The sequence below is a fragment of the Electrophorus electricus genome, chromosome 18, assembly GCF_013358815.1.
Source record: "Electrophorus electricus isolate fEleEle1 chromosome 18, fEleEle1.pri, whole genome shotgun sequence".
In the NCBI taxonomy this organism is placed as follows: domain Eukaryota; kingdom Metazoa; phylum Chordata; class Actinopteri; order Gymnotiformes; family Gymnotidae; genus Electrophorus; species Electrophorus electricus.
Genome location: NC_049552.1, coordinates 13229159 through 13246658, shown reverse-complemented (window position 1 = coordinate 13246658; position 17500 = coordinate 13229159). Strand labels below are relative to the sequence as shown.

The following is a 17500-nucleotide window of genomic DNA, read 5'->3' as shown; positions in this document are numbered from 1 at the left end:
CCACGCGCCTGTTCCTGTTCCAAGTGACTGTCAAAGTGACACTTGAACTCCTTTGCATCCAGTGTTGCCATGGAATTAAAGGGGTGCAATTAAAGGGGTGCTGGTGCCTCATTTTTGTCTGGAGACATCGGAGAAAGGAGTGATGGATTTAGGCGCGTGCGCGCGCGCGCGTGTGTGTGTACGTACGTTTTTGTGTGTGTGTGTGTGTGTGTGTGTGTGTGTGTGTGTGTGTGTGTGTGTGTGTGTTTGTAGGGGGAGGTGGTCAGGGCCTTATCATGGAAAAGGGCAATTCCCTCTCTGAACATCCCAAAATGTCACCCTCAAGCGCATTAACCGCAAATCTTGCAAATCCTCAACCCTTCCGTGTGACACAGTGTCGAGGCGCGCCAAGCACATCCCCATTCCTGTGGATAGTAAATCAGGACTTCCCACAAAATGGTCATGTGCAGGTCTGGACCTAATCTAGTCAAATATTTCTCTTTCACATCCACTCTCTCTCTCTCTCTCTCTCTCTCTCTCTCTCTCTCTCTCTCTCTGCCCTGCTAGCTTCTCCTGGTTTTTCCGGTACTTTCCAAAGCCCTGCTAGGTGCTGGTTTCGGCACAGTCCATGATAGCTGCTTAAAGGTGTGTTGACAAGCACTGGCAGGTGGCCAGGTGCGGTGGAGCGAGCAGCCGTTGCCTTGCAGAGTGCACCTGCCACGTTGTCACACGTGCGCAGGCGGAGCTGAGGCGGAAGCGCGGTCCTGAGTGACAGCGCTGACGGCCCGGGAACGGGCCGAGCGAGAGACGAGGCTGGAACGCCTCCTGCTCCGGCGCGCGCACGTGTGATCGGCCAGCCACTCTCCCGCTCCGTGGTTGATCCACATCCATCCGCGTTCATCTCCCCATCCATCCATCCCTCCTGCCTCCTTTCCCTGTCCGCAACCCCCCTCTGCCGGGAGAACAGCACCTTACCACTCCGTGAAGAATCCACTCCCAAATTCAGCACCAGTGGGAACTTGCCTTTCTCATCTTCCGAAATGATATTCCCCTCCTTTAGCTGAAAACTGACATTCTACCACCCCTATTAAATGCGCCGTACCGGAGAAACAACCCCTCTGATAAGCCCTGAAGCCACGGCAGCCTTCAGTATTTTTGCTATGAGCAAGCAACAGCGTATTATTCCCAAATGCTTGTGGGATGATTGCATGTTTAACCCTCATTTCCTTGAGGACGCGGAGCTCGGCCGTATAATTAGCGCCGTGACTGCGATCAGTCCATGAAGCGTTTTTAAGGCGCGGGAGGGGAGCCAACAGCGGGCGACCTCATTTCCTGCCCACCTGACAGAGAGTGGGCTGCAGAGTCACCCTTGCATAATCCCGCAACGCACGCCGCCCACGGCCTCATTGTTTTGACGAGCATCGCAGGGAGATACGCGGATATTTAATGCATTATCTAACTCCCTGGTGCTTTGGAATTCCTGCGACACTGTGTGGCATCTGTGAATAAGCTATGAATGTTTAATGTTTCACTTTAATGTTAATCTTCGCCCCGAGCTCGCAAGCTTCTTCGGCTGTCGAGCGGGGTGATCCTGATCTCCTGCCACTGCCCTTTCCTAGTTAATCAGGAAAGATTTTTCCTCTTCCGAAAGGAGTAGCCCAACCCGCGAACACGTGGTGGTCCGTTCCGATGAGTGTGTCACGGCTCTTTGGACACAGTGCGTCTTGCTGGTTCGTCTGTCTGGTCCACAGCGTACAGAATCCGCGGGATGGTAGGTGATTTCCATCGCTTTGGGCAGGGCAAGCTGATTCTTATTTGAAAGAAGAAAAACATGGAGACCCATTCTACCGTGTTGTCTCTCCATTTCATTCCGGATGAAAAAAAGGTAATAGGATTTCATTTAGAGAAATGGCGGGCAGGAAATCTCTCATTTTAAGAGCATCCAAAATACTGAATATGAGAGCATGAGAAGACCTGGGAGCCGGAACCTCTGGTTCTGTGTTTAGGATTAGGTCTGGTCCAAAATTATATATATATACATACATACATATATATATATATATATATATATATATATATATATATATATATATATATATATATATATATATATATATATAATTTTGTTTATATATATATATATATATATATATATATATATATATATAAACAAAATTATATATATATATATATATATATATATATATATATATATATATATATATATATATATATATATATATATATAAAAACAAGAAAACATAATTAAGAACTTCAGACAACACGTGCTACATTACTCACATTACCTTTTCCAAAAATAGCTATCTGGAAAGGTTTCAGTATGTAGTGGATTTTTTATGCAAATCATATATTTAATTTTCTAAGAGTTATGAACTGACTTTATGTGTGACCCACATCTTCAATGAGGACCCTTCACCCTTAGCCCGTAATAATAATATTAATTTTCTGGTTAGATATCAGAATGAGAATGTGTGTGAAGGGTCTGCTGTGATTTTCTCCACCCGCCTCCTGGTTCTGGAAGTGAGCAGATCTAGCAGTCTGGGATCTAGGAGTGAGCAGATCTAGCAGTCTGTTATCTAGAAGTGGTCAGATTTAGCAGTGTGGGATCTAGAAGTAAGCAGATCTAGCAGTGTGGGATCTAGAAGTGAGCAAATCTAGAAGTGAGCAGATTTAGCAGTGTGGGATCTAGAAGTGGGCAGATCTAGCAGTGTGGGATCTAGAAGTGAGCAGATCTAGAAGTGGTCAGATCTAGCAGTGTGGGATCTCGAAGTGAGCAGATCTAGCCGTGTGGGATCTAGAAGTGGTCAGATCTAACAGTGTGGGATCTTGAAGTGAGCAGATCTAGCAGTGTGGGATCTAGAAGTGAGCAGATTTAGCAGTGTGGGATCTAGAAGTGGTCAGATCTAGCAGTGTGGGATCTAGAAGTGGTCAGATATAGCAGTGTGGGATCTCGAAGTTAACAGATCTAGCAGTGTGGGATCTAGAAGTGAGCAGATCTAGCAGTGTGGGCAGCTTAAAGACAGATGAATGTAAGAATGTTTAGTGCATAGGTAGTGTCAGAATATACATTCTGCAAAGAAACACTGGACAAACCAAACTCTTTGGCAAAATATCTTGCGGGGACCCCTTTTCAAAAAATGTTAAATCTCGCCACAGTTCCACAGCATTGCATTACAGAGCCCATAACCTCACATTTAAAGCACACATTAGAGGTGAAGATACACAGACATTAAATAAATATATAAATATAAAGGGATTTAAAAACTTTATGCAGAGTAAATGAAATGCACTTTGGGAAAGTGTGAATACAATATATGAAGTAAATCCTTGTGATTAAAAGACACCCCAAACACACCCTCAGCACATCATCCTGGTATGAAGCATCTCTACTCAAAAGTGTCAGATCTTTCCCTTCAGATCAGAGACATCATGCACTCTACTAGACTTCGAAGCTCCATTTCTAATCTATTTTTCCAGTTTCCTTCGGGACTCAAATAAATGCCTTAGTTGTAAAACTCATTATTGGCTCTGCCAAAATGGCCTTTTAGCTGGTCATCAATAAACAAATATGAAAAAGGTGTAACTGTTTTCTGCAGTCAGCAGTTCAACGCTCTCAGGCAACAGCCCTGGTCTGGGTGAGGGGCAGACTGGAAACCACACACACAGACTGGTTGGAACACTTCAACGTGTCTTTACGTTTCCCCAGACCAATGTGTTTGACACTCGAAATATGTCGGATACAGATTATACCTTTGAAACTTGGTCAACATGCCAGGGATTCCACACTAGTCCACAATTAATCGTATCTGTTCTGGAAGCTGCCCATCGTGCGCTGGTTTAGGCCAGACCGATAGTGAAGTGGCGTAGCTGAGGCTCCGCCCAATTCTTCACGTTTGAACCTTTTGAGGAGCTTCATTCTTGTTTTTTATTGTTCAGAATTTATCTTGAATGGGCATATTAAGTCTTTAAAAAACAGAAGATAAAGGACATGAAAGAATTTGAAGAAATTATTCAAATGAGGAAGTATGTACTTTGTTAATTCAGGCCCAAAAAACATTAAGTAGGTAAAGCAGAATAACTGGCCATATCTTGTTTTAGTATTTTATTTTTCTGTCAGTGGAGGGTAATTTTCCCTGAATGAATTATAGAGGTTAGAGGTATTAAATATTCGGGAATATTTAAAATCAATGTCATTTGAATTATTTATTACTGCATTTGGAGAGCTTATTAAGTTAATTACTATTTGTAACCCTCGAGTTTACTGTGGTTAGTTATCACATATAAAATGGCTGGTATTAAAGTCCATGGATCCCTCTACTACACTACATCATACATCATCATTAAATACAGAAATATATTGAAGTACAGTGGTCCTCCCCATTTATAGAGACATCTGATACAGAAATACAGTGGTCCTCCCCGTTTACAGATACATCTGATACAGAAATACAGTGGTCCTCCCCGTTTACAGATACATCTGATACAGAAATACAGTGGTCCTCCCTGTTTACAGATACATCTGATACAGAAATACAGTGGTCCTCCCCGTTTACAGATACATCTGATACAGAAATACAGTGGTCCTCCCCGTTTACAGATACATCTGATATGATTGTCACCTCCACCTCCTCGACTCCTCCCCCCAAGCCCACGTAGTCTCTCACATAGGCACATGACTTTCGTGTGCATCTCTGATCCTGGTGTGTGTGTGTGTGTGCGTAAGTGTGTGTGTGTCTTATGGCCACGCCCCTCTCATTTGCAAGTCATTCATTGCACCTGTTCCAAGTTTTGGTCCCCATTACCTCATGCATGTACGTCTCTGTGTTAGTTCCTGTCTTTTTTGGTGTTAAATCCTGTTTCCGTTCATCATGTTTTGTCTTATTTTGTCTCGCTTTTTCTATCATATTGCGTTTTTGTCTTGTTATCGCTCAATGTTGCTCTTTGTGCTGTTTTTGTTGCGTGCTCAATAAATGCCCGTGTTCTGTCACTACCTCCTCGCCCATAACAACGATATTTGTTCTGACAGTTACAGCCAGCAGTTCTAAGGTGTACAGAGGAGGTAACAGACTCCCTGGGCGTTAACCCTTGCCAACTAGAAATTTGTCAGAAACAGACTTTTTGTACTGATAAAAGCTAAAGAACTAGAATATAAAAGCTTGATGACTTTTGGCCTAAGTTAATATTTTCTAAAACAAACAGAACACTCTATCAAATGCCTTTTCTGTATCGGGACCTACAGGAACTTTGGTCTTAGTTAGGTAATCCTACATATTTAAAATACAGCACAAGCCATCTGAGTCGTGTCTTGATTTGGCCAGGTTTTTGTAGCCGGTCCGACGAGCAGTCCAAATAATTCTTTCCACTTTTTAATAACAAACTAACCAAAGCCATTTCCCACATCTCTGGTGTTATTTTATAGTTTGACATTTCACTGATAGCAGGTACGGGTGTGGTACTGAGCTCAGTCCACGATGCTTTGTAAAATATCTGAAAGATATACATCTTGGCCAGAAGGCATTTATTTAACTGCCATCCACACCTCTCTGGGAGAAAGGGGCATTCAAAATATTACGATCTCCCTCAGAACTAACTGCTAGGCAAAGCCAACCAAATGAGCAGAGATGTCGTCATCTGAGCCAGAGATGTAAAGAGTCCAGGGTGTAAAGTGATTTATAAAAATCTCAGAATGTGTTATTAATCAAAAGAGATGGCATTTTTATTTCCGTAATAGAGCTTATATTTTGCACTGGTTTCAACTGATACGTGAAGCGCTAGCTTGATCTCCAATTCACAATATTTTTGTTTTTGTATGATGTGCATATTCCATATGTACTTTTAATTTTGTATTTGTTAATAAGTTAATAAGAAATTTTGTATTTGTTAACAAGTTGCTTTCAACTGGAGTATGTTTATGATGTTGATCTACATGATCAGACGATAAGTCTTTTTTTTGCGACAATATTTTTGTATGTAGGGAGTTTTGGGATATTTTGTCTTGAGTGAAGGAGCCGAATGAGTCCATATTTATTAGTGAAGCATTTAGTCTCCACCGAGCTGTTCCTGGGACAGTCATATCAACATCGACCTCCACATTCCCTGGGCTTTGATCTGAGAATACAGCAGGCTCTGACTATACCTATAAGGCTGAAAGACATGGGAAAGTCATCCAATCGGGATACTCTTTATTCAGGATTAGAATATAACGCGTAATCTTTGTAAGTGGGGTGTAATTCTCTCTGCCCGTCCACAATACCCAAATTACGACATGAGAACTCGAAAGTATGAGATGATTTTGAAGTTGTCATCGGTGCTAAAGATGACGCGTCCAAACAGAATCTGTTACAAAGCTGAAATTGTCCACTACAAATCCCGTACCAGTGCTGACAAAATAAAAGCACTGCATGAGACCTACATTTGGGACATATATGTATAGAATGTCAAGGTGCTGACCGAGAATAAGGCCCATGACTGAAGTATTTCTCCCTTCAGGGTCATTTTCGTCCTTTATGAGAACACAGGGGCTGTTTTTATTTATGACTATAGCTGTACCTCGTTTAATGGACTTAAAAGAGGAAGAATAAACTTCCCGATCTTTCCCAAGTTTTAAGGGGAGTTTTTTGCAGCAAGGAAAATGATACCTTTTTTTTTTAATAACGTTAAAAACCTTTTTTTCCCCTTTTAACAATGTGCCTTATGCCCTTTTATGTTCCATGAAACAAGTTTAAAAGAACTCATAAAGCAATATCGACATGTATAATAGAATGAAATTGAAGTCGCTGTTCGGTATTAACTTAAAAATGACCAGAATGGTGTGTAGCCCTAAGGTTACATTGCAAAAATGAATAAATAAATAAAACAATAACATCAGGAAAAAGTTCAACTTCAAAACCACCCATGCTGGTCAATAATACCCCTGGACAAGAACAGCACCAATGTACGGGTCACAAGTTCGAGAACAAGCATGTGGAGTCAGAAGACAGAAGCATCCTGTCCATCACCTCAGTCTGACAGCGTTCCTGCAGGACAGATGAAAACTGTTGTGAAAGATATCCCATTTCTTTGTTCCTGTGCCCAGAATTGATTACTTGTCTGCATGTCACAAGAACCACACTAGTACAATCCACAAAAGTCTTGTTTTGAGTTGCATTGGAGACACAAGTCCTCCAGGCCCTTAACTAGCAGTCCGGTATTGGCCGGCAGACCCAGAAAAGTTGGCTTCGCATTCTGTAAAAACTTATATAAGCAGGGTGATGTCGTCAATGTTTTCGGAAAGGGCCACAGTTCGCAGGTTTTTATGAATATGACTGTTTTCTAAATCACCAGCTTAGCCTGTAGCTGGTCTGCTTTTCTGTATAGTGTAGCAGTACTGACCTCAATGGCAGAAATTCGCTGTTTGGATGGTTGATTGTCGATGTCTGCAACTCCTTCAGTCAGTTTCGAGAAAAAGGTCTCCAAGTTACAGATGAAACTGGCTACTCCAGAAATTCTGAGTGTCTGACATAATCATGGGGACATAATCACAGAAAAGAAATAGAAATGCTAGCTTTAGAGCGGGGCACGTTTTTACACACCCATATAGTCGATGGGTCACCTATTACATACTGTGTTTTAATGCGATATTATTGCTACCCCTGGAGGCCAGAAGAGTTGCTGTCTGTAAAGTGGGGTCCTTCCAATATTAATCTTTCCTTTGGAGAAACGCATATTTCAAAAGCTGATATTCTGGTTTTTATATTTATGTAAAAGATTTAAAGTAAATTAGGACTTTTTTCCCAGTATTGTTACAAACAGTAGGAATAGCATATCTGATAACTGCACATTAATTTTTTGCACATAAAGCTCTTTAGTTAATAAACATAAATTAACTCATTAATTTTCACAGCCTTAGTTTCTTGTATAAACAAGGAAAAGTATGCATGAACTATTTCAGTATCTGCATTAACCTTATAAACGGTAATAAAACTGCAAATCGTGTGTGTTTCTCCTCAGGATGGAGCAAGCGAGTGGACTATGACCCCGGCACAGGCAGCAAGCAGCTCTTTCCCATGATGCACCTTGAAACGTGTGACGGGCCCCTGTCCTCGGTTCGGGTCACAGTGGAACTGCAGACCCGTCACATTGGAAAGGGCTGCGACAGAGAAACCTACTCAGAAAAGTCCTTGCAGAAGCTCTGTGGTGAGTGGTGGGCCTGTATCGAGTGGGAGGGTTCTGTGGTGAGTGGTGGGCCTGTATCGCGTGGGATGGTTCTGTGGTGAGTGGTGGGCCTGTATCGCATGGGATGGTTCTGTGGTGAGTGGTGGGCCTGTATCGAGTGGGAGGGTTCTGTGGTGAGTGGTGGGCCTGTATCGCGTGGGATGGTTCTGTGGTGAGTGGTGGGCCTGTATCGCGTGGGATGGTTCTGTGGTGAGTGGTGGGGCCTGTATCGCGTGGGATGGTTCTGTGGTGAGTGGTGGGCATGTATCGCGTGGGATGGTTCTGTGGTGAGTGGTGGGCCTGTATCGCGTGGGATGGTTCTGTGGTGAGTGGTGGGCCTGTATCGAGTGGGATGGTTCTGTGGTGAGTGGTGGGCCTGTATCGCGTGGGATGGTTCTGTGGTGAGTGGTGGGCCTGTATCGCATGGGAGGGTTCTGTGGTGAGTGGTGGGCCTGTATCGCGTGGGATGGTTCTGTGGTGAGTGGTGGGCCTGTATCGAGTGGGAGGGTTCTGTGGTGAGTGGTGGGCCTGTATCGCATGGGAGGGTTCTGTGGTGAGTGGTGGGCCTGTATCGAGTGGGATGGTTCTGTGGTGAGTGGTGGGCCTGTATCGAGTGGGAGGGTTCTGTGGTGAGTGGTGGGCCTGTATCGAGTGGGATGGTTCTGTGGTGAGTGGTGGGCCTGTATCGAGTGGGATGGTTCTGTGGTGAGTGGTGGGCCTGTATCGCGTGGGATGGTTCTGTGGTGAGTGGTGGGCCTGTATCGAGTGGGATGGTTCTGTGGTGAGTGGTGGGCCTGTATCGCATGGGATGGTTCTGTGGTGAGTGGTGGGCCTGTATCGAGTGGGATGGTTCTGTGGTGAGTGGTGGGCCTGTATCGCGTGGGATGGTTCTGTGGTGAGTGGTGGGCCTGTATCGCGTGGGATGGTTCTGTGGTGAGTGGTGGGCCTGTATCGCGTGGGATGGTTCTGTGGTGAGTGGTGGGCCTGTATCGCGTGGGATGGTTCTGTGGTGAGTGGTGGGCCTGTATCGCGTGGGATGGTTCTGTGGTGAGTGGTGGGCATGTATCGCATGGGATGGTTCTGTGGTGAGTGGTGGGCCTGTATCGAGTGGGATGGTTCTGTGTTGAGTGGGTGGGGCCTCCAGTAAGTGGGCTTGGTCTGTGGTGAGTGGGTGGGGCCTGTAGTGAGTGGGTTGGGTCTATGGTGAGTGGATGGAGTTTGCTGTGAGAGGGTTGGGACAGTGGTGAGTGGGTGGGGCCTGTAGTGAGTGGGTTGGGTCTATGGTGAGTGGGTGGAGTTTGCTGTGAGAGGGTTGGGTCAGCAGCGAGAGGGTGGGGCCTGTAGTGAGTGGGTTGGGTCTATGGTGAGTGGGTGGAGTTTGCTGTGAGAGGGTTGGGACAGTGGTGAGTGGGTGGGGCCTGTAGTGAGTGGGTTGGGTCTATGGTGAGTGGGTGGAGTTTGCTGTGAGAGGGTTGGGTCAGCAGCGAGAGGGTGGGGCCTGTAGTGAGTGGGTTTGTCCTAAGGGAGAGCTAGTCTTCAAAGCCTTCTCACTGAATAACCACCTGAAGTAAAACATTTTTTACCCCATTAGTTCACGTTGAAATTTCTTGTATTCATTCTAACCAATAATATTGTTTTAATGATCCAGGGATGTGGCTAAAACCACATCCCTCCAAATCATATTTCTCACACCAATATATTTACATTTACATTTACGGCATTTAGCAGACGTTCTTATCTGGAGCGACTTACAAAGTGCTTTGTCATTTACTCATAGAGTACATCCTAGTACAGTACTGTAGGTTAGAGTCCAAGATACCAGTGATCTAGAATACTGTAGAAACACAGGGATCAGTGCAAAATACATTAAGCTCTATCTCAGACAACAATCAGTGCAGTAAACAAAACCTTACAATAAGTACTAGAGTTAGTTAGCATCAGTACAATAAACAAAACCCTGCAATAAGGACTAGAATTTCAGTTAGCCAACATAGGAGCAGGGTCAGAGGTCATTTAAATATTTTACAAATAGATGGATCTTCAGTCTGTATTTGATATTCTGTTTCTCTTGATGATACATCACGTTAGACGCTGAGTGCATTCATGATTTAGGTTGCACGTTAATTATGAGTGAAGGTTTATTTATTCTACATCTTTTTCACCTTTTTTTTCCCAGCCATTATCCCTCAGGTTTGTGTTTAAATCTAAAATGGTTTAAATGTAATTACACAAATAAGAAAGGAAACAACTCTCAAATGCAAATAAAATATTTATTTCATATATTGTATCGAATGTTCCATTATTTGTATTCTCGAATATTCCTAAATGGTCCACTATATGGAGTACAACAGAGGAACTGGTGTGAGAATTCCTCCGGTGTTCAGAGTCCATATGGCTCTTGTATATTTCATGGTAATGCACGCATCAGATGCCCCCCCCCCCCCCCCCCCCGCCCCTACCAACGTGGGCACGATGCGCTCCAAAGACACTGATTTCCTGCTCTCCACAGTCTGGCCCCTGTGGGTTTGTCCTGTCAGTTTAATAAAAAAGTCCTTGAGATTGAAGTTGAAGTTGAAGCTTTTCCCATCTTATAAATCTTTGTTATGGAGGCCGAATGAAAGCGGATGAGTTAAGGGGCTGAATGATGACTGCAGCTGCCATGCGTTAAGCACGTCGAGGGCTTTTTATCTACCCCCCCAGTTCGCCCCCTTTTAGGTCCTCCCTCCCATTTGGCGAGCGCGAGGCGCCGGAGTCGTCGGACCGCACAATATGTGACAATGAGTGTTTATTGGTTGAGCCCCGGCCTGACTCTTTAAGCGCTTTGAATTATGGGCTGCGAAGCTTCTGTGATCCTCTCATCTAAATGCAAAAAAGCCTCTTTTACAGCCACTTGCTTCTGCCTTCCTGCTTAGCCATTCAGAGGCTTCCCCTCTCCCACCTTAAACTCCAGTAATCATTATCTAATATGCAATAATATGCAATAACAGCAAATTACAGCTGCTTTTTCGCGGCCGGGTTGGAGGGCTGCTCCGCCCCAGCGCGCCCCCAACACGCCCCCCGTTCCCGTGTCTCCTGTACCTAATTCCGTCAGATTGACCGCACGTGGCGTTCCGGAGAAATGCGAGCGAACGTGAGCGGAAAGCCACATCGCAATTGGGGGAGGAGCTGAAAGAGCGTGGTGGGGGGGGTTGTCGTTGCTGCTGGTGTTGCTGTCATTCTTCCCCTCGCTGCTTGGGGCCAGACGGGTCGATGTGAAAGTTTGATGAAAAGAAGACGAGGGTCGCCGTCAAGGCCTAAGGTGCCTCGAGAAGGAGGAAAAAAGGCAGTAAGAGCCGGCGAATAAAGCGGACTTTCATTGACTCGTCTCTCCGTGGTATTTCGGAGGAATGGATCGTGGCAAAACGTGGCTCCCGCACTCGCTCAAAGACTGGCGGGTGCATTTATAGCCCTTTATTGATTGACATGAATAAATATTGTATAATTGAAGTGCAGTGTTGCTGCTACCGTTCTCTCTCTCTCTCTCTCTCTCTCTCTCTCTCTCTCTCTCTCTCACTGGGCGCCTCATCACTCATTCTGTCCCTCTGTGCTTGCCGTCCTGTCACCTCCAATTGGTGGGGTGGGGGGGGCATGGTGGGGTGGGGGGGGGGGTCTGGCGTGGTTGGGGAGATTCGTTATCTTACCACTCCACTCCGGAAGACCGAGCACGTGGGCTCGTGATGCAAAGACAGCTACACACCTCGCTATAGTCGGAGGGTCCCCCCGCTCCCCTCCCCCTCCGCTCCCCTTCCCTCTCCGCTCCCCTCCGCTCCCCTCCCCCCTGCTCCCCTCCGCTCCCCTCCCCCTCCGCTTCCCTCCTCCCCTCCACCTTCCGCTCCCCTCCTCCCCTCCCCCCTCTGCTCCCTCTCCGCTCCCCTCCGCTCCCCTCCCCCCTGCTCCCCTCCGCTCCCCTCCCCCTCCGCTTCCCTCCTCCCCTCCACCTTCCGCTCCCCTCCTCCCCTCCGCTCCTCTTCCGCCCCCTCCCCCTCTGCTCCCCTCCTCCCCTCCCCCCTCTGCTCCCCTCCCCCTCTGCTCCCCTCCTCCCTCTGCTCTCCTCCGCTCCCCTCCTCCCCTCCCCCCTCTGCTCCCCTTCCGCTCCCCTCCTCCCCTCCGCTCCCCTTCCCCTCCGCTCCTCCCCTCCCCCCTCTGCTCCCCTCCCCACAGCCAGTGCTGTAAAGACTGGGGTTTATTACCTGCTGTTTCCCCTGTGCTCGGACTTTGAAGTTACTGAGACTTTTGATATTCTGATATATTTATTTAGGTGAAGGTTGGATACGCTGCAGGAATCAATTTTCTTGGCCCTAAGGTTGGGGTTTGCCGTGTGTGTGTGTGTGTGTGTGTGTGTGTGTGTGTGTGTGTGTATGTGTGTTTCACCATTCGAAAAGAACAAGACAGGCCAATTTGATCATGTTTGAGCATGTTTGTGGATCTGTAAATGAAACAGCAGTAGCACGCGTTCTGATTGAGTGTGTGAGGTAAAATGTGCACATCGATATTCTTTAACGTATGGGATGAGTTAATGAAGCCACACAGCAGAGTGACAGCTTAGCTCTTCGAAATGTTTTCATGAAAACTTTAATGACAGAGGCTCATATTTTTTCATCAAGATTCATATTGCTGCCATACCTAACTTTAGACAGATACATTTCACAAAGACACAGTAAAATATGCTTTATTTATTTACTTATTCTTTTATTTATCAAGGAAAACCATTGAAATGTTTCCTATACACATTGGCCTTGACTTGGTATCATCTGTCAGTTGTTAGCTATAATATTTTCAATTTTTGCGTTTGTGTAAAGATTTACATTTACATTTATGACATTTAGCAGACGCCCTTATCTGGAGCGACTTACAAAGTGCTTTGTCATTTACTCATAGAGTACATCCTAGTACAGTACTGTAGGTTAGAGTCCAACATACCAGTGATCTAGAATACTGTAGAAACACAGGGATCAGTGCAAAATACATTAAGCTCTATCTCAGACAACAATCAGCACAATAAACATTACGTAATAGAGTTCGTCAACATACGAGCAGTCAACATGCAATAAACAATACCCTACAATAAGGGCTAGAGTTTTAGTTAGTCAACATAGGGTCAGTGATCATTTAAATATTTCACAAATAGATGGGTGTTCAATCTGTTTGAAGCCTGCAAGGGACTCTGCTATCTGGACAGCAAGCGGAAGTTCATTCCAGCATCAAGGAGCCAGGACAGAGAATAGTCTTGAATAGTCTTTCATAGTTTTAAGTGAAAATAATATTTTGGACATTCTGGTTTTAGGGCTCATAGTTTACTCTCCTTAAGATGTGCTATAATGTATTGTTTTTTGCTAAAATGTGGAAACAACACTTCCATGGAGCTGCTGTTATATGGTTTCACATAATTTGTTCTTCTAGATTGTCCCAAGCAAGTGGTTTGCATTTAGGGTGCTGCACTGAACCATTTTTCCTCTTATCTGTTAAGATATGGGATTTTGTTTCAATGCCAGCACCCATCACACGTAGAATGCTTGATGGTTCCATTTTAGGCCCAATTCTATTTTCCGCTGGGTGCTGTTTTTTCAGGAATGATTTCCCTATTGTTGTTCCTGCAGATGACACTCTCCTGCTGTGTCATTCTTTAAATCTCTCTTTGATTGCCTGAAGAATGTCAAATTGTGAATGTCAAAATACTTTCACATGCTAAATGCGATGCTGAAAAACAGATGCCATCATTATTGACCCCACTAATTATTTTAAAGGCACAGATAATAACTTGGGCTTCGCTTGGTGTTATTTCGACTTACCTCTTAAATTGATCATTTTTTGACTGGGCTTTTAAAAACTAGTTTATATCAGTTCTGAGCCATTGCTAAATGCGAATCCCTTCTGCCAATTAAATATTTGAAGGTTTTTCACACAATATTTGAATGTTTTTGCATACACCCCTCTCATCTTGCCTACAATTTTGTCTATCAGCCTGTCATCGTTCTTTGACTGGCAGCTTGTCCCAAACACTGTATTTCTAAAGCCTTAACTGAGACTAGAAAAAGAATATAATGACATCTTTCCATCTTTGCCTCCTAATATACTGAATAGATGTTGTTTAACCATTTGTTTTTGAGGCATTTCTATTTATATCCGTTTCTCCGTGTGTCGACTCCCTTATGTTTTATGCGATTATGCTGCTATGCCGACCTTCAGTGCTCATTTATCTTGGTTGCTTTTGCAGGTGCTGCTTCAGGGAGCATGGATCTTCTCCCGGTCCCCAGCTCTTCCACCAACTGGACGGCGTCTCTGTTGACGGACAGCGGGCGGGACAGCGACCTAATCTTCCGTTTCGACGGCCGGCAGGCTGCCAACATCCCGGAGCGCGTGGTGCCTCAGAACCTAACGGACCAGTTCACCATAGCCACGTGGATGAAGCATGGGCCCAGCCCGGGCTTGAGAGCTGAGAAAGAGACACTGCTGTGCAACTCGGATAAAACCGGTAAGACCCCGATCCGTCTGTGGGGTACAGCAGACGCCACAGACACACAAAAGTAAGCAAATAAAAGAACGCCTGACCCAAAAATGCTTGACCCAAAAAACGGTAATGTTGGTTGACAGATTACTGGGGGTGTGGTTAGCGTGACCTCATTTATCGACCTTTTTACCTTTCTATTCAGCCACGTTAAGTGTGTGGCCAGCACTTGCTAATGGACGTACTTAGATCAGAAGTGCGAAAAAATGTAGGTCCTAGTTGTATAAATCTTTATCCCTGTCGGAGCAAGCACCTGGCAGGTCCTGGCTGCCGACTGGCAACCCGGTTTTAGGTGTAGAGGTTACGGCTGATGGAACAGGTGGGAAGCTGGAAGTGGAAGAAACTGTGGAGCGGAGTTAGGAAAACTGGACCAGTGGAGCTGATTAGTGGGATGGATTAGGACTGAAGCCCAGGACTTCTGGAAGCGTTCCAGCAATAGTGAAAAGGCCGGCACGTGACCTCGTCCCCCCCGAGGGGCACTCCGCTCCATATTTCTAGACACCCCCGTCTAGGACGGGGGGAGTAGGTGTGTGTCTGGCTGGTGACCTAGCGATGCGGCTCGGGGTAGCGTTCCCGGAGGCATCGCGGTGGATGCGCCCGGAGCAAGCGCGGGAGCGGTTCGAAGACGCTCCTGAGCTGCGGTAAAGATGGTGGCCGGAGGTGCTGAGAGGAAATGGAGCGAACGTGACGGTTGCTGGCTCCCTGGCACGCCTCAGCGGGACCTGCTGAGTGCCGGCGTTTGGCGGAGCGAGCACAAAGCCTGATCAATTACACACACCATGGAAAAGTGGCCACACGTTCAACATCAGGCCGACGCTGGGTCTTGCAGAGCCCCTGGAGCTTCTGGGGGAGGAGTGTGTGTGTGGGTGCGTGTGTGTGTGTGTGTGTGTGTGTGTGTGTGTGTGTGTGTGTGTGTGTGTGTGTGTGTGTGTGTGTGTGTGTGCGTGTGCGGGCATGTGTGTATGTCTTTTTCAAAAGCAAAAGGGCAAGTCATTTTGATCAATGACGTGTTTTCTGGATAGAGAATCTGTGAGTCTGCAGACAGTCAGGATAAGTAATCGCTCTGGATTGAGAATCTCCGAGTCTGAAGGCAGTCAGGATAAATAGCTGCTCAGCCATGGCTGGAGAAGTGCCACATGCCAATATTACTAAACGCGTAACAAACGTTTAGTACACACGCTAACAAACAGGCTGGAGTGACAGATATTCTGTTTCGTACATAACAGTGCGATTCGTGGAGAAAGTGAAAACTGTTTGTGTGTATTTGATTTTGCTTTCTTGCTTTTGTCTGTTTTGGCCTGGGATATTCCAGCAGTGGTATCCACTTTGGCCTCGCTGCAAAGTCTTAAAACGGAGCGCGTGGTGCATTTGTGCTAGCAGATGGCTTGGACTCCAGCCAGCACTCTGGCATCCCAAACCATCAACTCATCCTTTATCTGCACAACTCAGGTTGTACCGAGCGCCAAAACAACAGGATCAAACTAACTCAATTCAGACAGCAGAACAGGCCCACCTGAATCTTCCCGGGGCATCAATTTTTAAAGGTTTTAAAAGATTTCATTTTAAAGGATTAAAAAGTTTCTGCTCACTTAGTAGACTCTGGTCATAATACACACACACACACACACACACACACACACACACACACACATACATACACACACACACACACACACACACACACATACACACACACACACACACACACACACACACACACACACACACACACACATACACACACACACACACACGCGCGCGCGTGCACATGCATATTGTACATACACTCACATACACTGCCTGGCCAAAAAAAGGTCACACACTCTAATATTTTGTTGGACCGCCTTTAGCTTTGATTAAGGTATGAATTCACTGTGGCATCGTTTCCACAAGCTTCTGCAATGTCACATTCATTTCTGTCCAGAGTTGCATTAATTTTTCCCCAAGATCTTGTATTGATGATGGGAGATTTGGACCACTGCGCAAAGTCTTCTCCAGCACATCCCAAAGATTCTCAATGGGGTTCAGGTCTGGACTCTGTAGTGGCCAATCCATGTGTGAAAATGATGTCTCATGCTCCCTGAACCACGCTTTCACAGTTTGAGCCCGATGAATCCTGGCATTGTCATCTTGGAATATACCTGTGCCATCAGGGAAGAAAAAATCCATTGATGGAATAACCTGGTCGTTCAGCATATTCAGGTAGTCAGCTGACCTCATTCTCTGGGCACATAACGGTGCTGAACCTAGACCTGACCAACTGTAGCAACCCCAGATCATAGCACTGCCCCCACAGGCTTGTACGGTAGGCACTAGACATGATGGGTGCATCACTTCAGCCGCCTCTCTTCTTACCCTGATGCGCCCATCACTCTGGAACAGAATAAATCTGGACTCATCAGACCACATGACCTTCTTTCATTGCTCCAGAGTCCAATCTTTATGCTCCCTAGCAAATTGAAGCCGTTTTTGCCGGTTAGCCTCACTGACAAGTGGTTTTCTTAAGGCTACACAGCTGTTTAGTCCAATCCCTTGAGTTCCCTTCACATTGTGTGTGGAAATGCTCTTACTTTCACTATTAAACATATCGCTGAGTTCTACTGTTGTTTTTCTATGATTTGATTTCACCACACATTTAAGTGATCGCCAATCACGATCATTCAAGTATTTTTTCCGACCACATTCCTTCCTCGAAGATGATATTTCCCCACTGCCCTTCCACTTTTTAATAATGCCTTGGACAGTTCTTAACTAGATTTTAGT

The 17500-nt window shown here is 45.6% G+C and overlaps 1 protein-coding gene across 1 annotated transcript in view; it reads left to right on the top strand.

Moving 5' to 3' along the window:
* clstn2 (calsyntenin 2) overlaps positions 1–17500 on the top strand; it is a 151112-nt gene that overhangs the window by 101489 nt on the left and 32123 nt on the right. Inside the window, exons 6-7 of the mRNA XM_035536004.1 lie at positions 7990–8175; positions 14447–14704. Coding sequence (XP_035391897.1) covers positions 7990–8175; positions 14447–14704 — 444 coding nt within the window. The remainder of the gene's footprint in view (positions 1–7989; positions 8176–14446; positions 14705–17500) is intronic.